Consider the following 25,288-nt stretch of genomic DNA (forward strand, 5'->3'; position numbering starts at 1 on the left):
TCACAAACATATTAAATCAATGACTGATAGGAGACTAGTTGTAGAATTCTGTTTAATCTTTTTCATTGAAGATTTAACTTACTACTTACTTAATGGAACCAGTATAGCATCTACTTTAGAATTAACTACAGCCTTCTTGCTTTGCCCCATTACCCAACTGTTAAAAGCAGGCAGGCCCTGGATAACAAGTGCCTTAGCAGGTGAAACCCCTAGTTACTCCTCATGCCTGTTTGGGATAGGCACTGTTACTTTGTAGTGTTCTTACTTTCAAAGCCTTAGTGCCCATGGTAAAATAAAAGAGCAGTCATCATTTCTCAGAGTTTAAGGAATAGTTTTTATCTTTTTTTTTTCTGCGTTATGTACTATTGTCTTAAGGTATGTTGTCTTTCATCCTTGCCAGCTTGCCTGTAGTGAGCTGTGCTAAAAAAAAAAAAAAAAAGGAGAGAAGAGAAAGCACAAGGAGTGGGGTTTGTGAAGTATGACCATGACCAGCAGTGCAGCGGTTCCTCTCCCCATGGTGGCTGGTGGGGCCCAAGTGGCCCTACGAGGTGGTGGTGGTTGGGGCATCTGGATTGGGAGAGTAATATCTACCTGTTAAAGGATGGGGGGGAGTAGTTAATGTGTAAATATATATGTTGGGTAAAAGATGGTTTAAGTATGTAGTATAAGTTGTAAGTGTTGGTAAGAACTGACTTCAGTAATGATAATTAAATACTATGGGAGGGTTAGAAGATATATGTATGTATTAAATTATCTGGGACCTGAGCACCATGCAAATCATCTGGAAGGAGGGCTGGAGGTTGTATTGGGTCTAGCTGAGGTGATGGTGTTAATTTTTGGGAATGATATATACATTAAATTCTGTTCCTGTGCAGAGGGGGTTTGTTGTTGTTGTTGTATCAGTAGAGCTTCTAAAAGCTCTGAAAATTACCAAGACACAAAAAGTTCTCCATCTCCCTCAGCTGTGTCACATTCACCATCTTTATCATAATAAAGCAAACTGTTGTTCTGTAGTATCATAGCTGTATAGAAGATTAACAGATGGATGAAGTTCACTACACAGTGATGTGTCAGGTGCTTCTTCAGTAACCTAAAGTTAATAAATTATGCTCGTTTTTGCATTACTTGGTGTACCTGGACAGACGGACACGGGTGCTAAGTGTCCCTGTGCAGAACGCACATGCAGCCTTCCTAGAGAAAGACGACAGTAGTTAACCAGACACTTCCAGCACACCACAGCCATGTCCCAGCACAAATTCCAGAACCACAAGGAAGAGGAAGGTCTTTCAGAATCACCGGAGGTCATCTGGTCCAACCCCCTGCTCAAGCAGGGTCACCTAGAGCAGGCTGCCCATGAACACGTCCAGGCAGCTTTCGAATATCTAACTCTGAAACATACTTTTACACCCTGGATCTTGTGTCTGTATAAACTTTCACAAGTTCATTTTATGGTGCATCTAACAGGACTAAATCCACAAGGCACAGTACTTTGGAAAATGCATTTTAGTTTATCTTATCTCATTATCTTGACTATTTTGGTGAAAAAAACATTCCTGGAATGTTACAAACAAAGTAAGAAAGAAATGCTATCCTATTACTTGAAATTCTATTATTTCATGGTATTTTCAGATTGGCCTAGACTAATAGGTTACAAGTACTGCCTAATAACTCATCGTTGTGAATGAGATTATTACACAGCTTTGGTTTAGCAGCAGTTTAGGATTTATTACTGTTTTTTGAGATAGATCACAATATTAGGTTGTATAATTATTAACAGCACTTAATCATCAGCTACTTTAACACTGAGTGAAAGGCATTTATTGATTAAAACAAAATAGCAACTTACTTAGTTAAAGATTCGAGCATGGCAAGCGTTGCCTGACACAGCAGGGTTGCACACGCAGATGGGGGTTAAATCAGATCACAGGTACAGACAGGCAGATAAACCATCCTGGATCAAATTACACACATGCACACAGGCAAATAGTTCTGAATGAGTTTCATGAATTACTCACTTTTATGTGCTGGCATTCATCAATGGACAGTCGGTGAACCTCGTGAAATTGGGCCTTGGAGTCCCCGTGAAATCACTGATGGACGATCTTGGAATCCTGGCGAAATCTACCCCGAGATGCATCACAGCTCAGGTGAGAGCCTGGGTGACAACCCACTGCCATCCTGGAGAACTCCAAGGGTCTCACATTTGGATCGCTATGTGTGGGATCTCAAGATGATTTGCTCTGGTCAGGTTTCTCCATTCTGGCCACAATTCGTGCTGAGTCATTCCAGTAGACAATTCAGGCAGTAGGTGGCCCAGGTGTGGCCAGGGGATGCCTGGCCAACCCAGCTCCAGGCTACTCCACTTGCCACCAAGATAACACAATGGGAGTTGTTCCCAAAGCAGCATGCCTCACCCTGATGTACCATTCAGGCAGCTGATGGCCCAGGGGTAGCCAGAGTGCCTGGCACCCAAGTCACTGTCTTGTATCCAAGATAGCACCACGGGGCTCATCCTGAGATCTCAGAGTGGCCCAAGGGGCTGCACCACCACGCTCATGAGAAGCTATGGATTGGCTTCTGCCCGTAGGTTGTGTTTTCCCCACCAGAAATCAACAACTAAGCTATTTCCGATTAATTACGTAGCAACTGATGAAATTGCAGCAAATAAATTTATTGTACTAACAATCCTAAGAGGAGTCTTCCGAGAGGAAGATCTAACGGAGGATTAAACTACTTTGTTATCTACGGCCTTATTGGCACACTGGGCATATTTTTGCAATACGATATGTTGAATTTGACAGTGGGTTTTTGTTCTTTCGCAGAGTCCTCCCAGCTGCATCTGTGGTCTCTTTCTGTTTGCTTTTTGTTCCATCCACTGGACTTGCAAAAGGAGAGATGAATTTTATTTCCACTGGCGGAGGTGACCAAGAACCTTCTTTTTTGGTGGTTCTGAAAAGAAAAAGCAGCATCAAATTGATTTTTTATGACCAACAGTATTTTTTAGTAGAGGAAATAAAAAATCGTGGAATGACATAATTGGTGCCAAAGAATTATTTATTGGCTTCTTTGTAGATAGGATCAACGCAGAAGAGGTACATAAATAAGCTTTGTTTTGCTTTCACTCCTTACCAGAATGTTGTCCCAAGCATTCTCGGTCCCTATGCGTATGAGCTTTCAGAGCCAGCCCCCCACCCCAGCTTTTACGAGGCAAATGCCCTCAAACAGTTTTGCAGAAGGAACCGGAAAACACGTCCAGAAAGGAGGAGTTCTCTTTACTCCTTGTCTGACCCGGGGAGCTACAGTTTGCAAGAGTGTGGTGTCCTATGGTGGAATAAGACAATTTAAGAGCACGCCATCGTTGCAAAGAGTAGCGTCCACTTGCCCTGTTCTATCCCCTCCCTCTTCTGTTTCCATTAGAGAACTAAACCATTCGTTGAGGAAAAGGTGCCCGTTAGACCAGCCAGCTGGACGGGCTCGTAAAGCCAGAGCAGAACTGCACAGCCAAGCGAGGGAGAGGACGTTAGGTGGCTCTACAGCTGAATCACTGCCACAGTAAAGGAATGCGAATAAGCGGTCAAAAATAATTTCATACTTGCTTGCTTTCTTCACTTTTGATTTTGCTGTTCTACTTCTCTTCAATTTTTGCTTTTCCACAGACTCTATGGATTTGGTATCCTCTTCCTCTTTAGTTGGAAGCTCCTAAGTTAAGGCAACAAAAATGTTCCTCATGAACAAGTTCTTACACTTCTACAGAATACAACTGAATGTTTATTTCATGAATAAGTCCTGAAAGGTATTTCCAAACGCATTACAGTTTCTCTCTGCAAACCACCCCCCACCTTCCATCTCACATTATTGTACCAAAAGAAGGAGTAGAGGGGGGAAACTTTCAGATGGACCAACTTCATTTCACAACTCTACAAATGCTATCCCTGGTGCAAGGCAAGAAGCAAAACTAAGAACTCTGGGACTAGAGAACATACCACCATTTGAAAAGGTGTAACGGGAAGCTGAACTAGCAGTTTGGAACAATCACAGCTCCTAACAACACCTGAGTAAAAACCACTAAGGTCACTGGCATTTATTAGGAACATGTTCCTGCAGGCACGTGATGTTACACAAGGTCTGGCGCAGCCTTTTTTGACCAAATTCAAGTCTGCCATTCTGATTCGCAATTCCAATTCCCAATGTAAGGAATTCTGGCAAACTTTAAAAAAAATCTCAACCAGATCACAGTCTGTAAAGCCTTTAACTGTAACAATCGCTAACTACAGCCCAGCTTACCCCAACAGTCCATTTTGCATTCGAATTCTCTTCCCTGAAAGATATTCTAGGTTCCTTTGCTCGTAGAGGAGGAGAAACTGATCGTCCTGGAGACGCAGAGGGAGTTGCTAGGGGTGTGGTGCGGAGGCTGGATCTGAGAATAGACCGAGGGGTAAACCCAGGCAAAGCAGGACCAGATGTGGCCAAAACCTTAGCTCTCTATGAAAACAAATAAAAACATTCAATTTAATACCAGTTGAATCTTCAAAACAGTAGACTGCACTTGTCAAACGTATTAGTTAAAATTACGAATGGAGTTTGTACCAGCAGAGAGGACCACAGTTTGCCTCTGCACAGCTCTTTTTCCAAAGGTATGAAAACCTTAATGATAAAAACCTTTTATTTTTTAATGCCAACATAAAATTTTTCAAAGTAATTTCATGACGAACAAAGGATATGACATCTTGTTGTCTGCAATGTCATCTCCCATCCCAATAATTTTTGCAATTTCTACACTGTTCTTCCAAAAAGCATACAACTTCACGTTACCCCGGATACAGTGACTGAAAACTCTGCCATGTGAAATGGCAATCAGCAAAGCAACAGCTTATTTTTTTACTAATTAATCAATCCACGCACTAGACTAAAATGAGTGACACTGTGTAAAAACACCTACACACCTTCATCTAGAAGTATTCAGGTCTTCCTACCTCAGCTCAGATAGGCAAAGGCAAAAAGATCAGCACCAAGAAGACAGGCCAAGTGTTATTTCCATACATAAGAGTTTGATGGCAGTGAATGGAAATACATTTTAACAAAACAATAACTAAAATTACTGTAAAAAGCCATCACTGAATTTGACAGAGACTGACATCACTTAACTGACATCACTTAGCTGTCATTTGCTTAACTGGATTAAAAAACTGAAGCATACTGTCTTGCTTGTAGGTATGCAAGTCAAACTATACAGAGTTGTAAGTGGTGAACCTGAGATGGTTAAGCTACAAATTGCATCTTTAAATATCTAAGTATTTCAAAAAGTCCATTTTTGACTTACTGTGTTCCATGCAATAAAAACAAGCTTATTTCACGAAGCTGTGGGACAACATGCATGCTGCAATTAAATGAGAACTTAACTTTCCCTCTTCAAGACTGGTCCCAACGTACTGCTTCCAAAAGGACTGTATATACAATAACCACGCACATACTGCAAATATTCCACAGTTTGAATCCAACAGTGTTAAATACTTTGGTGGTTTCATCTTAAACAGAGTTTACAGGCTTTTGGGTTGGTTGGTTGTTACTGGCTTTTTTAAAATACAAACCTTAACCACAAGAGGCGTCTCCAGTAAATTCAGTTCTGATGGTCTGGAAAAATTATTTTGTGAGATGGAACCACGCGTATTTGATTTCAATGGGCTGGACGCCATGAATGAAGAGGAAGCTCTGCATGGTGACTGCCAGCCATCACCCTGCACTCCAGAACATGAAGGAACAGGACGAACCACCAAATCCAGCAATCTGTTAAGACACACAATTTAAAATAAGAAAATAAATACATCAATGAAAAAAAAAATCATGCTGCATTCAAGAAATCTGAGGTGATACGTAATAAAAACATTCAATGAACAAGAGATAGGGGTGAACCCTCAATGTTGGGGTGATGTATCAGGCCTGTGAACAAGTTACAGGCATTTTCTTCTCTTTTTAATTATTTCTTTACATTTCCTACTTCACTTCCTAAATCACTGCCTCTGAGGCAAGAGTAATCCAATTTTAAGTTGCACAAGTGCTGTTAATTCTCACATAAAAAGAAAAATCATCAGGCAACTCTGCATCAGGGAGAGAACATCTTATGACTGGTGGTTCTGCAGCTCTAGGACTAGAATTAAAAGGAAAATGGAACTGAGTTTCATTGCCCCGAAGTCCAAACATACCAGAATTCAAGTTTATTTGACCATAACATCTGACAACTACTAGCCTCTCTCCCGCTCTTTATAATTCTGCCTATTTTTATGTAAAACAGGCAGAAACGAGGCAGAAACTGGGCAGGATGTGGTAGAAGATTGCTATTTGATCGCACAACCAAGTCTTTCAAAATCCGTACACCAATAGCTTGACGGCGATCATAGTTTTAGTTTCAGCTATCTTAAATTCTGTGAACACATTCACCATAATGTAAAGATATGTGTTTGTAGAAATAGGATTATCATAGCAGAAAAGCTCTCCATCCAAATATTACTCACGATGAATTTGTTCTTAACTGTTACATCTTGTGTGTGCAAAGAAGCCGAACAAAGCTTTATTCAGGCGCACCTTCCCTCCAAAACACTAACATAATGCAACCCGATTTCTCTCTCTCTCCAAACATGTAGCTCAAGGCCAAACTTTGTTGCTTACCTATCATGTTGTGAGAAACTGGTTTTCTGCTCATCTCCTACCCAGACCTCTCCAATTTTGGACAATACATTATTGATGAAAGTTGCTCTTGTATGCACATTTCCTGCATTAGCTTGCTTTGTCACTGTTGATAACGGCTTTGGTCTTGAGCCTGTAAAGCAAGAGGGAACAAATATCAGTCTTGTGTAGCCCAAGTGATGGTTAGCTGTCCATGTCATTCATCCCCTAAAAATTACCTTCTCTTAAGATGGATGAAGGCAGATGGTAAGGCTTGGCTCTCTCTGCAGCCAGCTTCCTTTGAACTCTAGGAAGGATCTTGCCATATTGATCTAATATTGAATTTCTGGCAACTGCTCTTTCCCTCAAGCGAGGATCACGATCATTCTGATGAATGAAAAGCATAAAGCAAAAAAAGTTAACTGATTACAAGGAGTTCACTGCACAGCACTGGCTGTGCTATTTCTAAGTAGCGAATACATTCCCTCTACAGATACAGGAAAATGCATCATCCACCGCACAGAACAGCAGCAAGTTCTACCCATCAGCACTCACCAATTTCACCTGGTATTTTTAGCCAAGCGGAAGGAAGACTAGAATAACAACAGAACCTGCAACTTTAAGGTAAAACCATTCTCATCTACTTGTTATCACCTGCAATTTTCAAACGGCCTACAAAATCACAGGCTTTCCCTTGTTTCTCCTGAAACACCAAAGTCCAAGATGACAGAATGTACAGGGCAACTGCAAACTCCAAAATGATGTGAATGTTACAACGAGTAAGAAAAAGCTACCTACGCAGACCTCCGTCTGGATGGAAGTTTTCAAATGCGGGACCTACAACTTCCAAGACCACCTTATAAGTTTCATTCACTGGAAAACTATGGTTCTGGACAACAGCAAATGTATCACAGATCCGTAACAGAAGCTTCACAAGAAGACAAAATTTAAGCTGGCTATTTTAAGAAATAGAAGACAGATAAGAATTTCTGTCATAAAAATGGTACAATGGAAGCTGTGGAAGCTTCTGAGTTCCACAGAACCAGCTGAGTTCATGCTATACCTTGAGGAAATTAAAAAAAAAAAAAAAAAAGCCAACAAACCAACCACCAGGCAAATTTTACCTGTGGATTGGCATCCAGACTGCTCTCAGCTAGGAAAATGAAGTTGTGTGCAAGATATCATTGTATATTATTGTATATGTACATATATATAGTACATTACATCTTATTCCAAGTATTTCAAAGGAAGGGTTAAAAACAAAGCAGGATTTTTATGTGAGTACTATCAAAAATGGCTAGTGACACCTAACAGAAACTTGCACACTTGACACAACTTTTATGCTTACCATAAGATTAACCTTCATTGACTGATTCAACTGTAGCGCTGGGATATAGTTGGGACGCTGCAGATGGTGGACTAGAAGAAGGTCATGACTCTGAACACCAGCATTGGTCTGTAAAAACTTCTCCAAACACTCCTATGAGAAATAACGCATGTCAAAAATCTCTTATGATTCTGCCTCTTCTCTTTGCAAAGAGACAATTAAGATTTTGTCCCTTGTCCAGACCTACTTGTTCAGTGGTGGTGAAAGGTAGCTTCAGTAAGTCTTCCATTAGTCCCATCTCCTGACAGATTTCATACATGTGTTTTAACAGCTCTTCGACGTTTATGGTAGTTTTATGTTGCTGAAACAGATCCCAAGCCTTCACCAGGCACCTGCAATTAATTTTTTTTTTGTTGAGATGTAAAGGACTATTAGTACCATAACCAAAAAGATGGCCCAAAATCATTGTATTCAAAGTTCAAAGGAAATTTGTATTTCTATTGATTTGTATTATTTGTTCTTCACATTTACAATATTTGAAGGCCAAAATGGCGGGATATATTTCGTTACCTATTGGACAACAACACAGCGAGGAAAAGTCGCACTTCAGTACTGCTTGACATTGACGGCTTCATCATCTGGATGTACCGGAGGGCTTGCCTATGCTCCCCTTGGCACATGAGGGACTGAATAATTCTCGTATGTTGCCATGACACAGTTTTGATCGTAGCTGGGTGAAAGAGCAGGGCCAGGGAGTTCTGTAGAAGTCAGAGATCACGCTTATTAAGATAGATAGATAGATAGATAGATAGATAGATAGATACACACACATACATGCATGCAAAAAAAAAAATTCAACAGTTTCTTAACTAGGGGTGAATGCGTGCAAAAGAAACTTGTATGACTAATGACATAGTCGATACAGGACATGTAAACCAAAATTCTTAAGTCTTTGCAGAATTAAAAAATCAGTTAGGCATACAGAACAAAGTGCCTGTTTTCAAAGGAGTAATTCACACTTTTCTAGGTTAACCAAATCTCTGTATACAAACACCACTTTTTGTAAATACATTACTAAATGGTAAGTTATTCTCCCAGACAAACAAATTATACAAGGAACAACCTTCAGCATTGGCAACAACAGGAATTAGGTTGAAAAGTCACTTTTGCAGTCTTCTGTCTCAAATCTTGCTGCTGTCATCGTAGTTGTAACATTTAAAGTACCTAAACCACTGTTTTTGAGAAAGTACCCGACTGCTCGGCTGAAAACAACCTAAAGAGATGGCCGTGAAAATTCAAATATCAAGCATTATTAAAGTTGATTTCATCTTTGTTTCAATCAATTTCCTGTCAAAGTACGTAAAACAAAATTTCAAATCATCATTTACCGCTGAACATGTCGTAGCGGTACTACAAAAACGCTTCTAATGTTTTATCACCTGTTGTTAGTTAAGCACCAATTTTAGAAATCATTTTCTAGATTATAGCTTTGTACTGCAACGTATGTCAAACTAAACTGTAACACACTTACTTCATAATCATTGTGATCTAGAAGCCAAAAAGCTTGAATAAGCTTCACCAGACCCCAAGGGATAGCAAAGGCAGTTGGGAAGGAGTCGATTGCGGTTTCTGCTTTATTCGGAAAGGAATGCATGATATCTAGCAGGAGGTAAATTGTCTGATATCAAGTATCTAATTAAGGCTAATAAATTTGTGAGACCAAACAGTTATCACATTACATTTAGAAAAACATCAGGAAAGGCAAATATAAAAATGGTAGGAAGCAGAATTTGCTGATGCATTAGTCTTGCCATTCTCTTAGCACCTGAAGATGATAGTCAGGTCCTAAGCACAAAATTGCATTCTGAATAAATAACCAGAAAGAAATACTCTTTGGTTTCTGCAAGGCATTCCGAGCGGTTAACTTTAGATATGCCAATACTTCCGTGTTAAACTCAGGCTCCCTCTTTAGTCGGTGGAGCTACCAGCTGGACATTCAGAACATCTGAACATCCAAAGTCTACCACTGGGTTCTCCCCCCTCATTTCCAGAGTATACAAAACAATGCAAATTATGGTGCCCTTCCAACACAACTTAGCTCTGAATGATTACAACTGGATTTAAAACCAATGTGGATTGCTCACTGTAGTGTCATTTTCTCTTTCTGACATCCCTTCTTAGGGACATCTTCTAATAAGACAGCTCTGGGGTACGACAGTTTTTAAAGCCCCTGCCCTCTGGGCTCCCCTCTTGAGTTAGGCAACAAACAACAAAAGCAATTCTGTATACTTCAGCAGCTTAAAAATTAAGTTTCTGCCCAATGACTTTTCCCTTCTCTCTGTTTATTATGCACTTGTAACAGAACAAAAGTAAGCACTGTTAGTTGGGCCGGAAAATCGATGATTTCGGCAAAAAACCTGTACTGGTAAACCACTGTTAGAAATCCCTTTTGCTCTGAAGCAGCATGTTGTAGCGCATCATTCTAGGAAGTACCCACTGGCTACAGATACGGGCGCTTAACAAAAATTAAAACCTGGGTTTAAATTTTGAGGAAAAACTAAGGGAGCTTTTTAGCTTTAACATTTCTTAGCAAACCTGCTCCCTCACATCAGAAAAGACTTTGCCACAAAGCATTAAAAAGACATCATTAAAAAGCCAGAGTGCAAAGAACTAAAACAATGCTTCTGTCTACAATTTAATTGTAAACCAAATGTTTTCACTTCCACTGTGATCGAAGCAACAAAATTAAAAAATGTTCTTAAACACGTAGGTGACAAACATTTAAGAACATTTATGTGCATATACTGAAGGTGTAATAAAAATAACTAGAAAGGATACAATTGCATGTTTGTCGCTTTCTTCAACGCTTTCTAGCAAATAGAGATCCAGCAGTGCCTGAAATGAAAAAGTAATTAAGAGGTTTCTTAAAACTCTTGCCTTTCCTAAATCATTGGCTTTTGGGTGGAGCTTTGTTGAGGTTTTGTTGTCGTTTGCAGTGAACGTGACACTCACATGTAAACTAGCAGGGGGATATTTCCCAGTTCCTCCTTCGTCTCTCCGCCACAACTTCTCAACTTGGTCTCCTAACTGCGAAACCATTCCATCAATCAGCAAGCAGTCAGAATCCCATTTTCCTCTGGAACAAAAGGTAGCAAGGATTTGCACAGCGTAAAACACTAATTCCAGCCTCTCAGTGTAACAGATTTCCTCCAGTCAAAAACAACCGAAAAAAAAAGCTCCCATGAGTCAAAGCAAGCACCACACAAAGGCACGCTTAGCACTTGAAATGCACATCAAAGAAATTTCTAAGTCCGATGGAAGATGTAGATTAGTTCACACTCAATTATTAAACGACTTCAAAATAGAAATCCTAAAAGCTCTCTTATTAAGAGAAAAGTTGCAATGACATTTTAGTTTTCAGGTTTTCCTTTTTCTTGTATTACTTGTAATACAAAGCAAACGTAAACAAAGTTTTTTAAGTGCCAAAAATAACCACACTCATACTGAGGACATGTCACAGGATCAAAATACCACGAATATTCTTTAACGCAAATCTAATGCCGCAGACTGGAGCATTCCAATACACAGCGCTGAGACAACACAATGGACATTTTGGTACAATTTCCAAAGAAAAACCTATTGTCGTCTAATCCAAGGCATATCACCCATAGGCTAGTGAGCCAGCCCAGGAAAGAGAGCTTCCATTAGGAAGCGACTTCTATCCAACAGCCAGCAGAGCGCTGGGTGCGCCAACTCCACGTAACTCTGACTGTCTTTGTAAACGGCACAACTGTACTCAACGTACACAAATGACACAAATGCACAAAGGAGATCTAGGCCACTACAATGATTCCCAGCTATTACTGGTCAGTACGAGAGAGGATTTTTTTAAAAAACACGCTTTCCTCTGTGTCCAAAACAATTGTTCTGTGGACACTGTGCTTTGCTCAACTGGAGACGACAGATCCTAGACTAATCTAGGTGACCTTTTTCAGTAGTAACAAATTATACAGATTAGCCAACCTGAATGAAGTACGCTCCCAAAAAACGATGGTACCAACAAATGGTACTAAGCAGAGGTATACTGAAACATTTTAACACAGGAAAGCAACCTCTGTGTTCAACAGAACACATGCATCGCTAAAGTGAAGAGTATTGCCGGCAAACGCATTCAGCATAGCAAATACAACTCTCGATGTAACAGCCATTCACTTCCGCAGCTACATTTGCAGCGGAAGTCTTCCAGAGTTTCCCTGTAAGGCTTACCTTGATAAACGCTCAAGTTGCTGTCGATGACCGGTATAGTAGCTCTGAATCAGAGGATAATTGTAGAAAGGTCGAGACAAATGCATATCATCATCTACAGGCAATAAAGTAAAAGCAAGTTAAAGAAGTAATATCACATTTTTAAACTAAAATTTTTGACTAAAGACACAGACGGTCATACAAGCTAAGCACCAAGAAGCCTCCGACTCTGAAAGAAGCCAAGAAAGAACCCATTTCTGCCCTTGCTAAAAGACATGTAAGGCACAAGACCCAATTCCCTCTTGTCTCAAGTGCCATTTTGAGTTTACAGGTAATGCAGTGTCCAGAACATGAAGGGTAAGCTGAAGTTCACTACAAAAAAAAAAAAACCCAATTCTCAGAGGGAATGGTTTTTTGAACGCGTCATGTGAGCTGACAATAGAATTTATAATCCATCCAAATAAAGAAGTATTTCCAAAGTGTGTTTTTTCCTCAAGCAATACATAAAAAGTTCAAAACACGCAGGTAATGCTTCTACTGTAAAACCCAGCATTCCACTATTTGTTGCTTAATAGCTATTTGTTTAAAATCCCAAGTATTTCAAGCTGTGGACGTAAGCAACTCCTTGAGGTCAGACGAATATTGCTATTTCTAGAAAAACATCCAGGAAAGAAACTAGGTGCATTATGCCACACCGTGTATTTGAAAAAAAACCCAGTAAAATCTCAGATTTCACCAACAGAACTTCAGCATATGCTGCCACTGCACCAACACCACTTGTTATTGACAAAACTTCTGCAAAAGCATGGCTAGGGATGCCTTCATAGGAATCTCTTACTGGATGGTCTCCTTGTTGCAAATGTATTACAGATTATGCTTACCTAAACCCTCCGGAAGGAGACTGGATCGACAGAACCAGATGACCACTTGGGCATACAAAGCAACGAGGTTAGTTACCACCCGCTTATTTGTCAAGTTTGCAAAGCCTGAAAAAAAGGCGTAAGAGGATTTTTGTTACGCAACTCCTTCCGTTTTTACAAAACTCCCTTCATCATACTAAACAGAAAGTATACAAATTACAGGGTAGACATTTTTCTCTATGCATTCTTCACTGCGTATCACTCTCTTTCTTGAAGAAAAGACACACAATCACCACCAAAACAAAAAGCAGCCCCTACAAAGAACCAGATTCACTAAAGGTTAAATACACTCATTAGACATTTGTTTTTCACATAGCAGAGATTTTTGCTATAGCAAAGGCCAGGTAAAGGCATACTAGCAAAGGCATAGTCTTTTTGTTTTCCTCAATATGCCAAGAACAGTTGGGAATAGAAAAAGCTATAGACACTCCAGTAACATACTTTACAAGTTACTCCTTTATGCTTCCTTGATCTTTTTGAGCAATTTGCAGTCCAATATTCGCATGCAATTATAAATTGCTAGCTAAGAACTACACAGAATCATTTTCAGCATTACCACATTCAGTTGCTGTCATTCCAACCCCGTTGCCTATGTAGCTTCTTGCTGAATGTCGCCTCCTCTGCTGCCCACTTGCATGAACCTCACAACAAACTATTTCCCTGAACTCAATGCATATCAAGTGGCAGTCACAACTTCTCCCATTTAAGCCCCTTCTCCCAGCTAAATCTGACCATCTTCCAATCATCAAAACTAACAAAAGCTCATGTTTCCACAATTACATCCCAAGCATCATTCCAAATCTTAATAAAACATACCAAATATTTAGCAATACCATTACAAACCTTTTTCAGTAAGCTCTTGTGCTTCTGTTAGAAAACAGTTTAAGACTCTGCTAAGGTTGCTCAAAAGCAACTGGCAGTGCTGAAGAGACTGTAAAGTCTGTGGGTCAATGAAGTTGCAAGAGCCATCAAAGAGCGGAACACCTGTTCAAGAACAAACAGTAAATCATTAGCCTCAGAGCAATTCCAGAGTTTCAAAGTGCCCTTAAAGAACCACGTGAATATACTGGCAGATTACTGAATAAGCTCAATTAGAAGGAATGACTTTATGGTTGCAGAATGACTATGCTAGTACTCACACATTTGGTCAAACTCATCTTTTGTATAGATCACTTTGTTCCACGTCCACTCAAGAACAAACCGTAAAATAGTAGCAGAACATGGCTGCTCTTTAAAAAAAAGAAAACAGAAAAGAAGTGAATCAACACCTTCAAACTAAAAAAAAAATATAACATAAAACCAACATAAGAAGTATTACCTTCAGATGCCCAATGTTTAATCCATCCAGTCAGAAGTTCTAAAGAACCTGTCTGGACAGCAGCTGACAATACTGCTTCCAACTGCTCCTCCTAAACACCACAGGCAAAACAGAATGAGAATCTTACATACTTTCAACATCTGAACCACCAACAGTAAAGGTTGGTTTCTAATGCATACTCATTCAGACATCGTAAAGTCAATTACTACACATGCAACTAATTCCACTTTTTTTTTCATAATTCTGGCCACAGGCTGGACTGCTTGTTGGTCTGAGGAACACATTAACTTTTCCTCTGACATTTCAACTTACTAAAGGGTAATGCTAACTTTATGTGCATGCCTCTGCAATATGGTCTTAAGGTACTTACTTCCAGTTCACTCTTTTCAGTAACATCCTCTACTAATACCCATGAGGCATTTTATGTGTGTAAGTTTGCCATCAGGAATGCACAAAGGAGACAGAACAAACACAACCATGCAATATTTGCATGGAAACAGTGAAGCTAAGCTCACATATCTTTCTCAACTAAAAAGACATGAAGCAGTTCTGTCACCGTAAACATTAAAGTTACAATTTTCTAAAATGACAGAAGTAAAACATATAAATGCTAATAGGTTTAAAATTTAGGCCATTCAAATACTGTATTGTACTGTAGTGGTAATCTTTTTCTAGAAAACCTACGACAGAGGGGGCTGAAGTCACTACGGTGGGTGTCATGAGATTAAGGTGATTAAGGTGTTGCAGGTCAGTCTAAGAGAAGAAAATTGGGCTACTGTAGCACAAGGCAACGCTACAGAGGGGAAGCTATGCTCTGACAGGATGCAGAAAAGCCTACCAATGAAGGGAAGCGGTGATGAAATCATCAGGTAGAGCTGACAACAGGAAGCGTTTCCCACAGCCCAACTCCTTGGAAGCAAATGATCACGTACAGTGCAGCAAGCTGATGCTTGCAACAGCTTACATCCAAAGTCTGATGCCCCCATTGCCAGCTACCGCACCAAACTAACGCTCTGAGAAAGTGATGGGGATGCAGGTTTTTCTGAGGGAAAGATGCTTCATGTTGCACACAACCAGCACTGATTGCACACTTCCTTGGGCGCATCTGTGGCACAGAATTAACAGACGGGTCTCTAACGACAGATCTATTTGGGCTGTTCCCAGTCAAACTCAGTAGTTTGGATCTAAGACGACTATTACTTCTGCTAACTAAAGTCAACACCTGCCTTTCAATGCAACTTGCAAATATTAGGACAATCAGATCATCATGTCTTGTAGCTTCAACAGCCCTGTCAGACAAGATGGATGCATTTCCCCCCGGGATTCCCTGCTATGCACTCACCTGACTCAAACTAGATGGCTGGACATCAGCTAGTTGTGGAGACAGCAAGCCAGCTACAAGACACCTCCTGTAGCTACCGTGAATGGCTTCACTTATCGAAGGACCGGATTTCTTTAAAAACTTCAGGGTCTGAAACATCAATCAAGAACTACAGATTAAGGCAGCATTTCATTTCCTCTCAAACACTTACATAATTTTTCATTTCCTCCAGTCTGTCAACCCTCCTCCAAGTTTATCACGGATCAAAACCCTAACTCAGGACTATGCAGGCAGTTCAACTGATGGGTAATAAAGAAGTAACAGCTCTCCCTCCCCGACTTCCACAGCACTTCTGTTCTTGCTCCCAGAGCAACGGTGCATTCCTTTCTAGACGTTCAATCCCTCCTCGTGCTTCACGAGGAGACAATGGTAGTTTTACAGTCCTGAGAGTCAAACAAAAACATTACCATTTGCATAAAACTGGCAGGACACGATTGCAATTGTGCCTGCGGATGGGCAAGGTGAGCATAAAAGGGTCTCTGACGTGGAAAGCGGTGCAATAGAAAACTTAGAAAAGCTACATCTCTCCACACTCTCAATAAAGAAGATACAGTAAAAGATCACCTCCTTCTGGAAGCCGGTGCAAGTCATACGAACAACTCCGGAGTTCAGCAAGCACGTACCATCTGCAGGAACAACGAACGTGTGACAACCTTCCATACTCTCACACTTATGTTCTGACCAGCTTACATTTTTTAAATAGCAGTACCCGGAAAGAGGGAACTGAGTACCCAGTTTCTTCTTCAGATCACTTACACACTTTTTTTTAAAAAAACAATCACTGCCTGTAGAAATTTTATCTCTAGTGCTATCCAGTTGCTGTGCTTTGAGCTTCAGTTCAAAGTCATTTCATTTCACAACCATCACCACTTCACAAGCTACATTACAAAAGCACCAAAACCCAACACTCAGCAGACTCTCAGTTATGTTTCACAGTATTCAATACCTTCTTAGTACAACCTAACCAGAGTTGGGTTTGGGGGGGGTTGGGTGGTTTGGTTTGGTTTTGGAGTGACAATGAACAGGAGAACCAATAAATGGCATCTGTCCTCAGTTTAAGCTTATCGCTATTAAAAGCGGTGAAATACTTACCAAAGTTATAGGTGCTTGGATGGAAAAACTGCTCAGGTGGTGGATAAGATGGAGGAGCTCCCCGACTTAGACTCCGCTCATGTACCAGAATATCCAAAATGACGTTTGGAGAAGTCATGTTTATCACAGTATCCAGTGACCACATTGCAAAATAGGGGCAATCATGAAGAAATTCTTCCGGCCTTAAAGAAAACCAGTCCATAAGCTAAACGCCGACATTCAAAGGAATTGTTTTAGGCATACTGACAACAACTTAACAAAAAACTACCTTAGCGAATCTGGCATTTGAGCGTGATACCAGCGATTAATGTCAAATACACACAAATAAGTAGATGGTTTTCCCTGACCGTAGGTATTCACTTGCCAACTGAAGATAGATACACTGGTGTCAGGCGATATTACTGTAAAAAAGACATGACATTGTTTCTTATTGGTAGAAAATAGGATATATCCAATATTTTTAAAACACACCTTTCTATTTTGGCTCAATGCTGCTATATCACTCAGCAAACACACCACTTACTAAGCACAATTTAAAAAAATTATGGAATAGCAAACTCTCTGTGATAGACCTGAGTCAGACTGCCCCTTTTTCTTGTTCACATTGTGTCAGTTCCAAGCCAAATCAAATACACAATTATTAGCTAAGCGACCTTTCCGTATAGTAAGAGTTGATCAAGACATTTAGCTAGATGAAGAGTTTAGCAACAAAAATATGCTAGGAACACACACACACTGCTACTTTCAGAAAGCACACAAACATTTATCGTATACACATGTATCACTCAGCTGGTATTATTAATTTCCAGATCTGACTCAACGACAAGTTTTAAGAATAGCTCCTTTCCAGCATAGTCAGAAGGAAAGAACGCAATGATCACATTAAAGAAATAATCGCACACAGAGAGCAGGAAATTGGAAACCAGATTTTAACATAAAACATTCACAAAGTTATACTCCAGTGCTCCCAATCCAAAGAGGTTTTTATTGGATTTTGACACACTGTTGATAGAGGATGGCATCACAAAAGAGATGGAAGCTGCCGCTTCAGGACTAAGTCAAAGGTAAGAGAAATAGCCCAGAGAGATCATGCAAGTGTCCTCTTTGTAGCATCAGACGTCAGTTAAGGGCAGTAAGAAGAGAGGGATGGTGAATGCTGCAGTCAATCCAAAAGGCTAAGAAACTTATCGCTCAAACATATGGTCAGAGCATAACTCAATCTGTAAACCCAGAGATGTCTATGTAACTAGTGCAAGATAATGAAAGACACCATGAGTGTTTCAACTCTGTATAGAGACAAGCTATTGCTTTAAGAACTCGTAGGTGTAGGAACCTATTAGATTTAGAGAGGAAACAATGGACAGGCAGATCATAGAATCATTTAGGTTGGAAAAGACCAATTGCAAACCTAACACTGCCAAGTCCACCACAGAACCATGTCCCTAAGCACCATGTCTACACGTCTTTTAAATACCTCCAGGGATGGTGACTCAACCACTTCCCTGGGCAGCCTGTTCCAATGACTGACAACCCTTTCAGTTCATATCCAATCTGAACCTTCCCTGGCACAACTTGAGGCTGTTTTCTCTCATCCTATCACTTGTTACTCGGGAGAAGAGACCAACAACAACTCCAGTTCCCTCAGCCCCTCCACATGAGATCTGTTGTCCAGACCCTTCGCCAGCTTCATTGCCCTTCTCTGGACAGACTCCAGCACCTCAATGTCCTTCTTGCAGCAAGGGGCCCAAAACTGAACACAGTATTTGAAGGGCAGCCTCACCAGTGCCAAATCACTTCCCTAGTCCTGCTGGCCACGCTACTCCTGATACAAACCAGGATGCTCTTGGCCTTCTTGGCCCCCTGGGCACACTGCCGGCTCATATTCAGCCAGCTGTTGACCAACACCCCCAGGTCCTTTTCCACCGAGCAGCTTTCCAGCCACTCTTCCCCAAGCCTGTAGCGTTGCATGGGGTTGCTGTGACCCAAGTGCAGGACCTGGCACCGAGCCTTCCTGACTCTCACACAATTGGTCTCAGCCCATCAGTCCAGCCTGTCCAGATCCCTCCATAGAGCCTTCCGACCCTCGACCAGATCAACCCTTCTGCCCCACCTGGTGTCATCTGCAAACCTACTGACACTGTACTCAATCCCCTCGTCCAGACCTTTGGTAAAGATATTAAACAGAACTGCCCCCAGTACCGCGCCCTGGGGAGCACCACTGGTGACCGGCCACCAGCTGGATGCAGAGGCAGACATAGGTTCGAACAGGAAAAAAAACAACCACGTAGCACTCCTAGGCAATGGAGAGAACGACCTTATCATTCAAAGACGACAGTTGGAGGAATAAAATGACTGACAAGCGTTATACAGATGACCCCACCATTCATTGCTATAGCATGTCAGCAAGCATAAAATAAAAGCTATTTTTTCCCTTAAAGTCCCCCCACGTATCTTAAGCACCCAATTTTTCTTTTTAAATAAGCCCAACAAGCTACTCTATACAGGCATTTAAGACTTTCAGGCTGTGGGTACAGAACAGCACTCACTGCTTAAGATTCCAAGCCCATTTCTTTGAGAACAACCAAACACGGACGTCAGAACAAACCTTCATTAACGCTTTCCTCTCTGTCAACATGGTTGCGAAATTTTTCTACAGTCTGACAGCTCAGTAATTTAGTATTGCTGGTCTGCCCTCTCATGGGAAAGACTCCACTCGTGAGGTCTAAACTGTACCTTTCGTCACAGTATTCCAAACCCTGGGGAAAAAAATAAAAGACGAGAGAAAAGGTCATTTTGAGATAAAAACAGACATTATGCCTAAATATAAAAGAATGTATATATCTAAAAAAATACGCATATTACACTGTATATTTCCCATGGGCATATTTCTGATGGCAAATAGAAACTGCTTCTGATGTGCAAGAGAACTGTCAGATTGTAATGGGTAAGTTTGGCTGTAAAGGCTTTGCTCATTTTCAGAATTTAGTATTTCCCTAACATTATTCAGATCTAAATATATTTTGCAGAATTGCTTGCAACATCAAGGTTTCTTTACAAGCCTAAATATACATCTACAGAGAGATGTCTGAAATAGTGCAACACATATGCACGCAAAGCTCTTTGCTCCACGTCTTGATTACAGAACTGATGAAGTTAGAAAAGTCGTTGTATTACAGCAGCTAAAGCTCTGTTGAGGGGTATTAGGCACACCACTAGAGTGAACATGCATCCCTCTAGTAACTATGAGAACTTCCTACTGATTCACAATCTTATTTCAACCATGAAGCTCTTACCAGCTCCTCCTCTAATCTTGTCAGAGACTAACGGGTGAAATATCCCTCGGTTCCTTCACCAAGCACAGCCCACAGCAATAGGGGAAAATAGGACAGGGGATGCACATGGACAACGCGTTTAGGATCACAAATTACTACAGAGTAAGCAAACTACTTTGAGATATACAGAAACCCTGGCAGGATTGTGTTGAACCTCTAATACCACCATTTTCCAAAAACAGCATTTGTTCAAACTGTCCACCACAGAACATGAGTTGTGTGTACTGTGGACAAATAGCAGTTCTAGAATTAAAAAAAAAAATACAACAACAAAACCAACAACAAAACAACCCAACCAAACATACACACAGACAAAACCCAACAAAAAACCACCAGCAAACAAAATACAACCCAAAACCTGATCCTACCACGTTCTACCCAAGTTTCCTAAATTTTCAGACCTCTAAAATGAGCTGGCATGAAACAACACATTCTCATATGATCTCACAGGATACATCTAATTCACCTAACCTGAGAAGAGACAAGCTTTCTCTTAATGGTTTTAGGAAATACTACAAATAAACATCAAATCTGTCTAGAAAAAAAGTAATAATTAAGAAAAAGTCTTTTATTACTAAGAAGAAAAATGATTCTTAAATAAAGCTGTGTATTTTAAGTTTACCACACTGGGGTAAGCAACTCTAAGTTAAGGAACTGCACTGTATGGAAGATGTTAAGTAATGGCTTTATAGACCAGTAAAATATTATCATGGTTTAACCCCAGCCCATAACTAAGTACCACACAGTCACTCGCTCACCCCTCCATCCCCCGCAAGGGGATTGGGAGGAGAATAGGGAAAAAAAAAACCCCAACCCAACAAACTATTAGTAGGTTGAGATAAAGACAGTTTAATAGGATAACAAAGAAAGAGAATAATAACAATAGCAACAACAACAACAATAATACAAATCATGCACAAATGCAATTGCTCACCACATGTGAAAGGGGGGGGAAAAAAAAAAAAAACCCACTAAAAAACCCAATCTGATGCCCAGTCTGTTTCCGAGCAGTGATCCCACCTCCTGGCTAGCTTCCCCAGTTATATCCAGAGCATGATGTTAGGGAATACCCCTTTGGCCAGCCTGGGCCAGCTGTCCTGGCTGTGCTCTCCCAGCTTCTTGTGCACCTGGCAGGGCGTGGGAAGCTGGGAAGTCCTTGACTTGGTGCAGACACTACAACTACCTGGCAACAACTAAAACCATCAGTGTGTTATCAACATTATTTTCATACTGAATTCAAAACACAGCACTATACTGGCTACTAAAATAAAATCTATCTCAGCTGAAACTGGGACAGTATCAACCTCTTATTCCATACCACCTACATCATGCCGAGGTCCTATACTTCCCAATACATTCCAATTAATCACCATCGCTTTTCCTGTCTTTTGATATATACACATAGATATCATTCTCTTAGTCTATGCGCTATCCCTCTAAAATGTCCATTGAGTTAATTTAGTCTATGACTTTGGGGCTCCAACTGTCATAACAGTCTGTCAGGGCAGGAGGGCGTGTGCTGTTGGGCAGTTGCATGCTACATCAGCTATGAGCTCTGGATGCATCTGGTGCGGTCCACGCTCACCGTCTGTGGGTTGAAAAGTCGATCTCAAAGTTGCTGGGTGCCAGTTACTGAAGCCAGCTCTGGTTTCATCAGAATTCACTTCATTACTTTGGGTGATTCTTACTGTAATACTGTTGTTATGGCATATAGCAATCATAGTAGTGATGACATGCGCTGTTACGTAGCAATTAACATCATACAATTTAAATCATTGACTATTCTCACCCAAAATCAGATCCCCTTGAGGTACACATAGAACTTCCCCATCCTTCCGTATTACCCACCAAGTACACCCAGGCCCTTCAGCAAAAGCAATCCCATGGATAGGTTTGCCTTTGCCCAAGGCAGGAGTAACCCAGACTGTCTTCCCCAACATATTCTTTATGCACTACGGGGACTTTTTTCCCTTCTACAGTACATGGAAGGTTTGATTGGGCAGGGCCAGCTTGACTGGTAGATACCCTAGAGTCGACTAACCAGGAAGCCTTTGTTAAATGTGTATACCAGTCTTTGAAGGTCCCACCACCCATAGCTCTCAGTGTAGTCTGTAACAGTCCATTGTATCATTTTCCCAGAGGCTGGTGCATGGTAGGGGATGTGATACACCCACTAAAAATGCCATGCTCCTTGGCCCTGGTGTCTATGAGGTTGTTCCAGAAATGAGTCCCGTTGTCTGACTCAATTCTTTCCAGGGTGCCACATCGACATAGGACTTGCTTTTCAAGGCCCAGGATAGTGTTCCGGGCAGTGGCATGGGGCACGGGATATGTTTCCAGCCATCTGGCAGGTGCTTCCACCATTTTAAGTACATAGCGCTTGCCTTGGCAGGTTTGTGGGAATGTGATATAACCAATCTGCCAGGCCTCCCCATATTTCTATTTATTTCAGCCATCGTCCTCCACACCAGAGGCTTTATCTGCTTGGCTTGTTTGATCGCAGTGCATGTTTCACATTCATGGATGACCTGTGCAATAGTGTCCATAGTTAGGTCTACCCCTCGATCATGAGCCCATCTATACGTTGTATCCCTTCCTTGATGGCCCAAGGCCTCATGGGCCCAGCAAGACATAAATAATTCACCCTTACGTTGCCAGCCCAGATCTAACTGAGCCACTTCAATCTTAACAGCCTGATCCACCTGCTGGTTGTTCTGACGTTCCCTAGTGGCCCGACTCTTGGGTACGTGGGCATCTACATGATGTACTTTTACAACCAGCTTCTCTAGCTGGGCAGCAATGTCTTGCCATAATTCGGCAGCCCAGATGGGTTTGCCTCTGTGCTAGCAGTTTTTCTGCTTCCACTGCTGTAACCACTCCCACAGAGCATTTGTCACCAGCCGTGAGTCACTACAGAGGTAGAACACCGGCCACTTCTCTCTTTCAGCAGTGTCTAAAGCCAGCTGGATGGCATTCACCTCTGCAAACTGGCTCAATTCACTTTTTCCGTCAGCAGCTTCTGCAATTTGTCATGTAGGACTCCACAACAGCTGCCTTCCACCTTTGATGTTTTCCTACAATACAACAGGACCCATCAGTGAACAGGGCATATGGCTTCTCATTTTCTGGTAGTTTATTATACCATGGGGCCTCTTCACGTGTCACTTCCTCCTCTGGCAACATTCTGAAATTTTTGCCTTCTGGTCAGTCTGTGATCACTTCCAGAATTCCTGCACAACTGAGGTTTCCTATTTGAGCCTGCTGTGTGATCAGTGCCACCCATTTACTCCACATAGTGTCAGTTGCACGATGTGTAGAGCGGACCCTCCCTTTGAACACTGAGCCCAGCACAGGCAGTCAGGGTGCCAGGAGGAGCCATGCTTCAGTACCAATCGCTTCCAAAGTGGCTCGAACCCCTTCATAGGCTGCCAATATCTCTTTTTCAGTTGGAGTGTAGCGGGCCTCAGATCCTCTGTACCCCCAACTCCAAAACCCCAGGGGCTGACCTCAAGTTTCCCCTGGTGCTTCCTGCCAGAGACTCCAGGTAGGGACACTCTCCGGCTGTGGTATAAAGCTCATTTTTTACATCCAGTCCTGCCTGGATTAGACCAAGGGTTACTGCATGAACTATTTCCTGTTTAATTTGTTCAAAGGCTTGTCATTGCTCAGGGCCTTGTTCTAAATCATTCTTCTAGGTCACTTGACAGATTGGGCTTACAATTAAGACTGCAATTCGGAATATGCATTCTCCAGAAAACTACAACGCCTAAGAAAGCTTGTGCTTCCTTTTTGCTAGTCAGTGGAGACATAGCTGCTATTTTGTTGATCACATCCATTGGGATCTGACAACGCCCATCTTGCCATTTTATTCCTAAAAACTGGATCTTGACCTGTGTTTTATGGCAAAACTGGCTTTCAGAAGGATTTGGATTATTTTCTTCCCTTTCTCAAAAAGTTCTTCTGCTGTGGTGTCCTATATGATGATATCACCAATGTATTGCAGGTGTTCTGGAGCCTCACCTTGTTCCATCCCATGCAGTCTGGATCAGTCCATGGCAAACGGTGGGGCTGTGTTTCCACCCATGGGGCAGTCAATTCCAGGTGTACTGGACACCCCTTCAAGTGAAAGCAAACTGGCCCGCACTCTGCTGCCAAAGGGATTGAGCAAAACACATTAGCAATATCAATTATGGCATACCACTCGGTTGCCTTTGACTCCAGTTCACAATGAAGCTCTAGCATTTCCAGCACGGCAGCACTCAGCAGCAGCATGACTTCATTCAGGACACAATAGTCTACTGTCAGCCTCCACTCTCCACTGGACTTCCACACTGGCCATAGGGGACTGTTAAAAGGTGAGCAGGTTCTGCTGATCACTCCATGACCCTTCAATTGATGAATCAGCTTGAAATGGGAATTAGGGAGTCTCAAGTGGTGCGGTATTGCCATCAGTGCACTGTTGTGGTAGTGATTAGCACCTGATGTTTTTCAATCCTGAGCAACCCCACAACACAAGGCCCCTCAGAGACCAGGCAGAGTACACAGCTGTTTAATTTCCTCCATCTCGAAGGCAGTTACTCCAAAAGCCCACCGGTACCCTTTGGGGTCTTTGAAATACCCTCTCCTGAGGTAGTCTATGCCAAGGATGCACAGAGCCTCTGAGCCAGTCACAATGGGGTGCTTTTCCCAGTCATTCCCAGTTAGACTCACTTCAGTTTCCAGTACAGTCAGGTGTTGGGATCCCCGTCACTCCAGAAATACAGATGGATTCTGCCCCTTCGTGGCCTGATGGCATCAGGGTACACTCTGCACCGGTGTCTACTACAGCTTTATGCTCCTGAGGGTCTGACATGCCAGGCCATGAAATCCACACAGTTAAGTAATCCTAGTTCTCCCTTTCCTCCACTTGGCTAGAGACAGGACCTCTCTAATCCTGGTCATCGCATTCGTTACCAACGAATGAGTTGGTGTGGCGCAAGTTGGTTCAAATCTCATCCTTGTTACTTATTTACC

General features: G+C 41.6%; 1 protein-coding gene across 1 annotated transcript in view; it reads right to left on the minus strand.

Annotated features, from left to right (window-relative positions):
- Positions 1–6,659: 6,659 nt before the first annotated feature.
- The window catches only part of LOC142601053 (protein ELYS-like), a 29,491-nt gene continuing 10,862 nt past the window's right edge, over positions 6,660–25,288 (minus strand). The window contains exons 7-24 of the mRNA XM_075748834.1: positions 19,549–19,699; positions 17,212–17,344; positions 16,944–17,125; positions 16,416–16,477; positions 15,813–15,941; positions 14,471–14,561; positions 14,292–14,381; positions 13,996–14,136; positions 13,114–13,218; positions 12,254–12,347; positions 11,000–11,123; positions 10,826–10,882; positions 9,519–9,665; positions 8,558–8,745; positions 8,235–8,379; positions 8,009–8,140; positions 6,900–7,047; positions 6,660–6,814 (exon numbers count right to left, since the gene is read on the minus strand). Of these exons, the coding sequence (XP_075604949.1) occupies positions 6,660–6,814; positions 6,900–7,047; positions 8,009–8,140; positions 8,235–8,379; positions 8,558–8,745; positions 9,519–9,665; positions 10,826–10,882; positions 11,000–11,123; positions 12,254–12,347; positions 13,114–13,218; positions 13,996–14,136; positions 14,292–14,381; positions 14,471–14,561; positions 15,813–15,941; positions 16,416–16,477; positions 16,944–17,125; positions 17,212–17,344; positions 19,549–19,699 (2,274 nt within the window). The remainder of the gene's footprint in view (positions 6,815–6,899; positions 7,048–8,008; positions 8,141–8,234; positions 8,380–8,557; positions 8,746–9,518; positions 9,666–10,825; positions 10,883–10,999; positions 11,124–12,253; positions 12,348–13,113; positions 13,219–13,995; positions 14,137–14,291; positions 14,382–14,470; positions 14,562–15,812; positions 15,942–16,415; positions 16,478–16,943; positions 17,126–17,211; positions 17,345–19,548; positions 19,700–25,288) is intronic.

Source organism: Balearica regulorum, chromosome 3, assembly GCF_011004875.1.
Source record: "Balearica regulorum gibbericeps isolate bBalReg1 chromosome 3, bBalReg1.pri, whole genome shotgun sequence".
In the NCBI taxonomy this organism is placed as follows: domain Eukaryota; kingdom Metazoa; phylum Chordata; class Aves; order Gruiformes; family Gruidae; genus Balearica; species Balearica regulorum.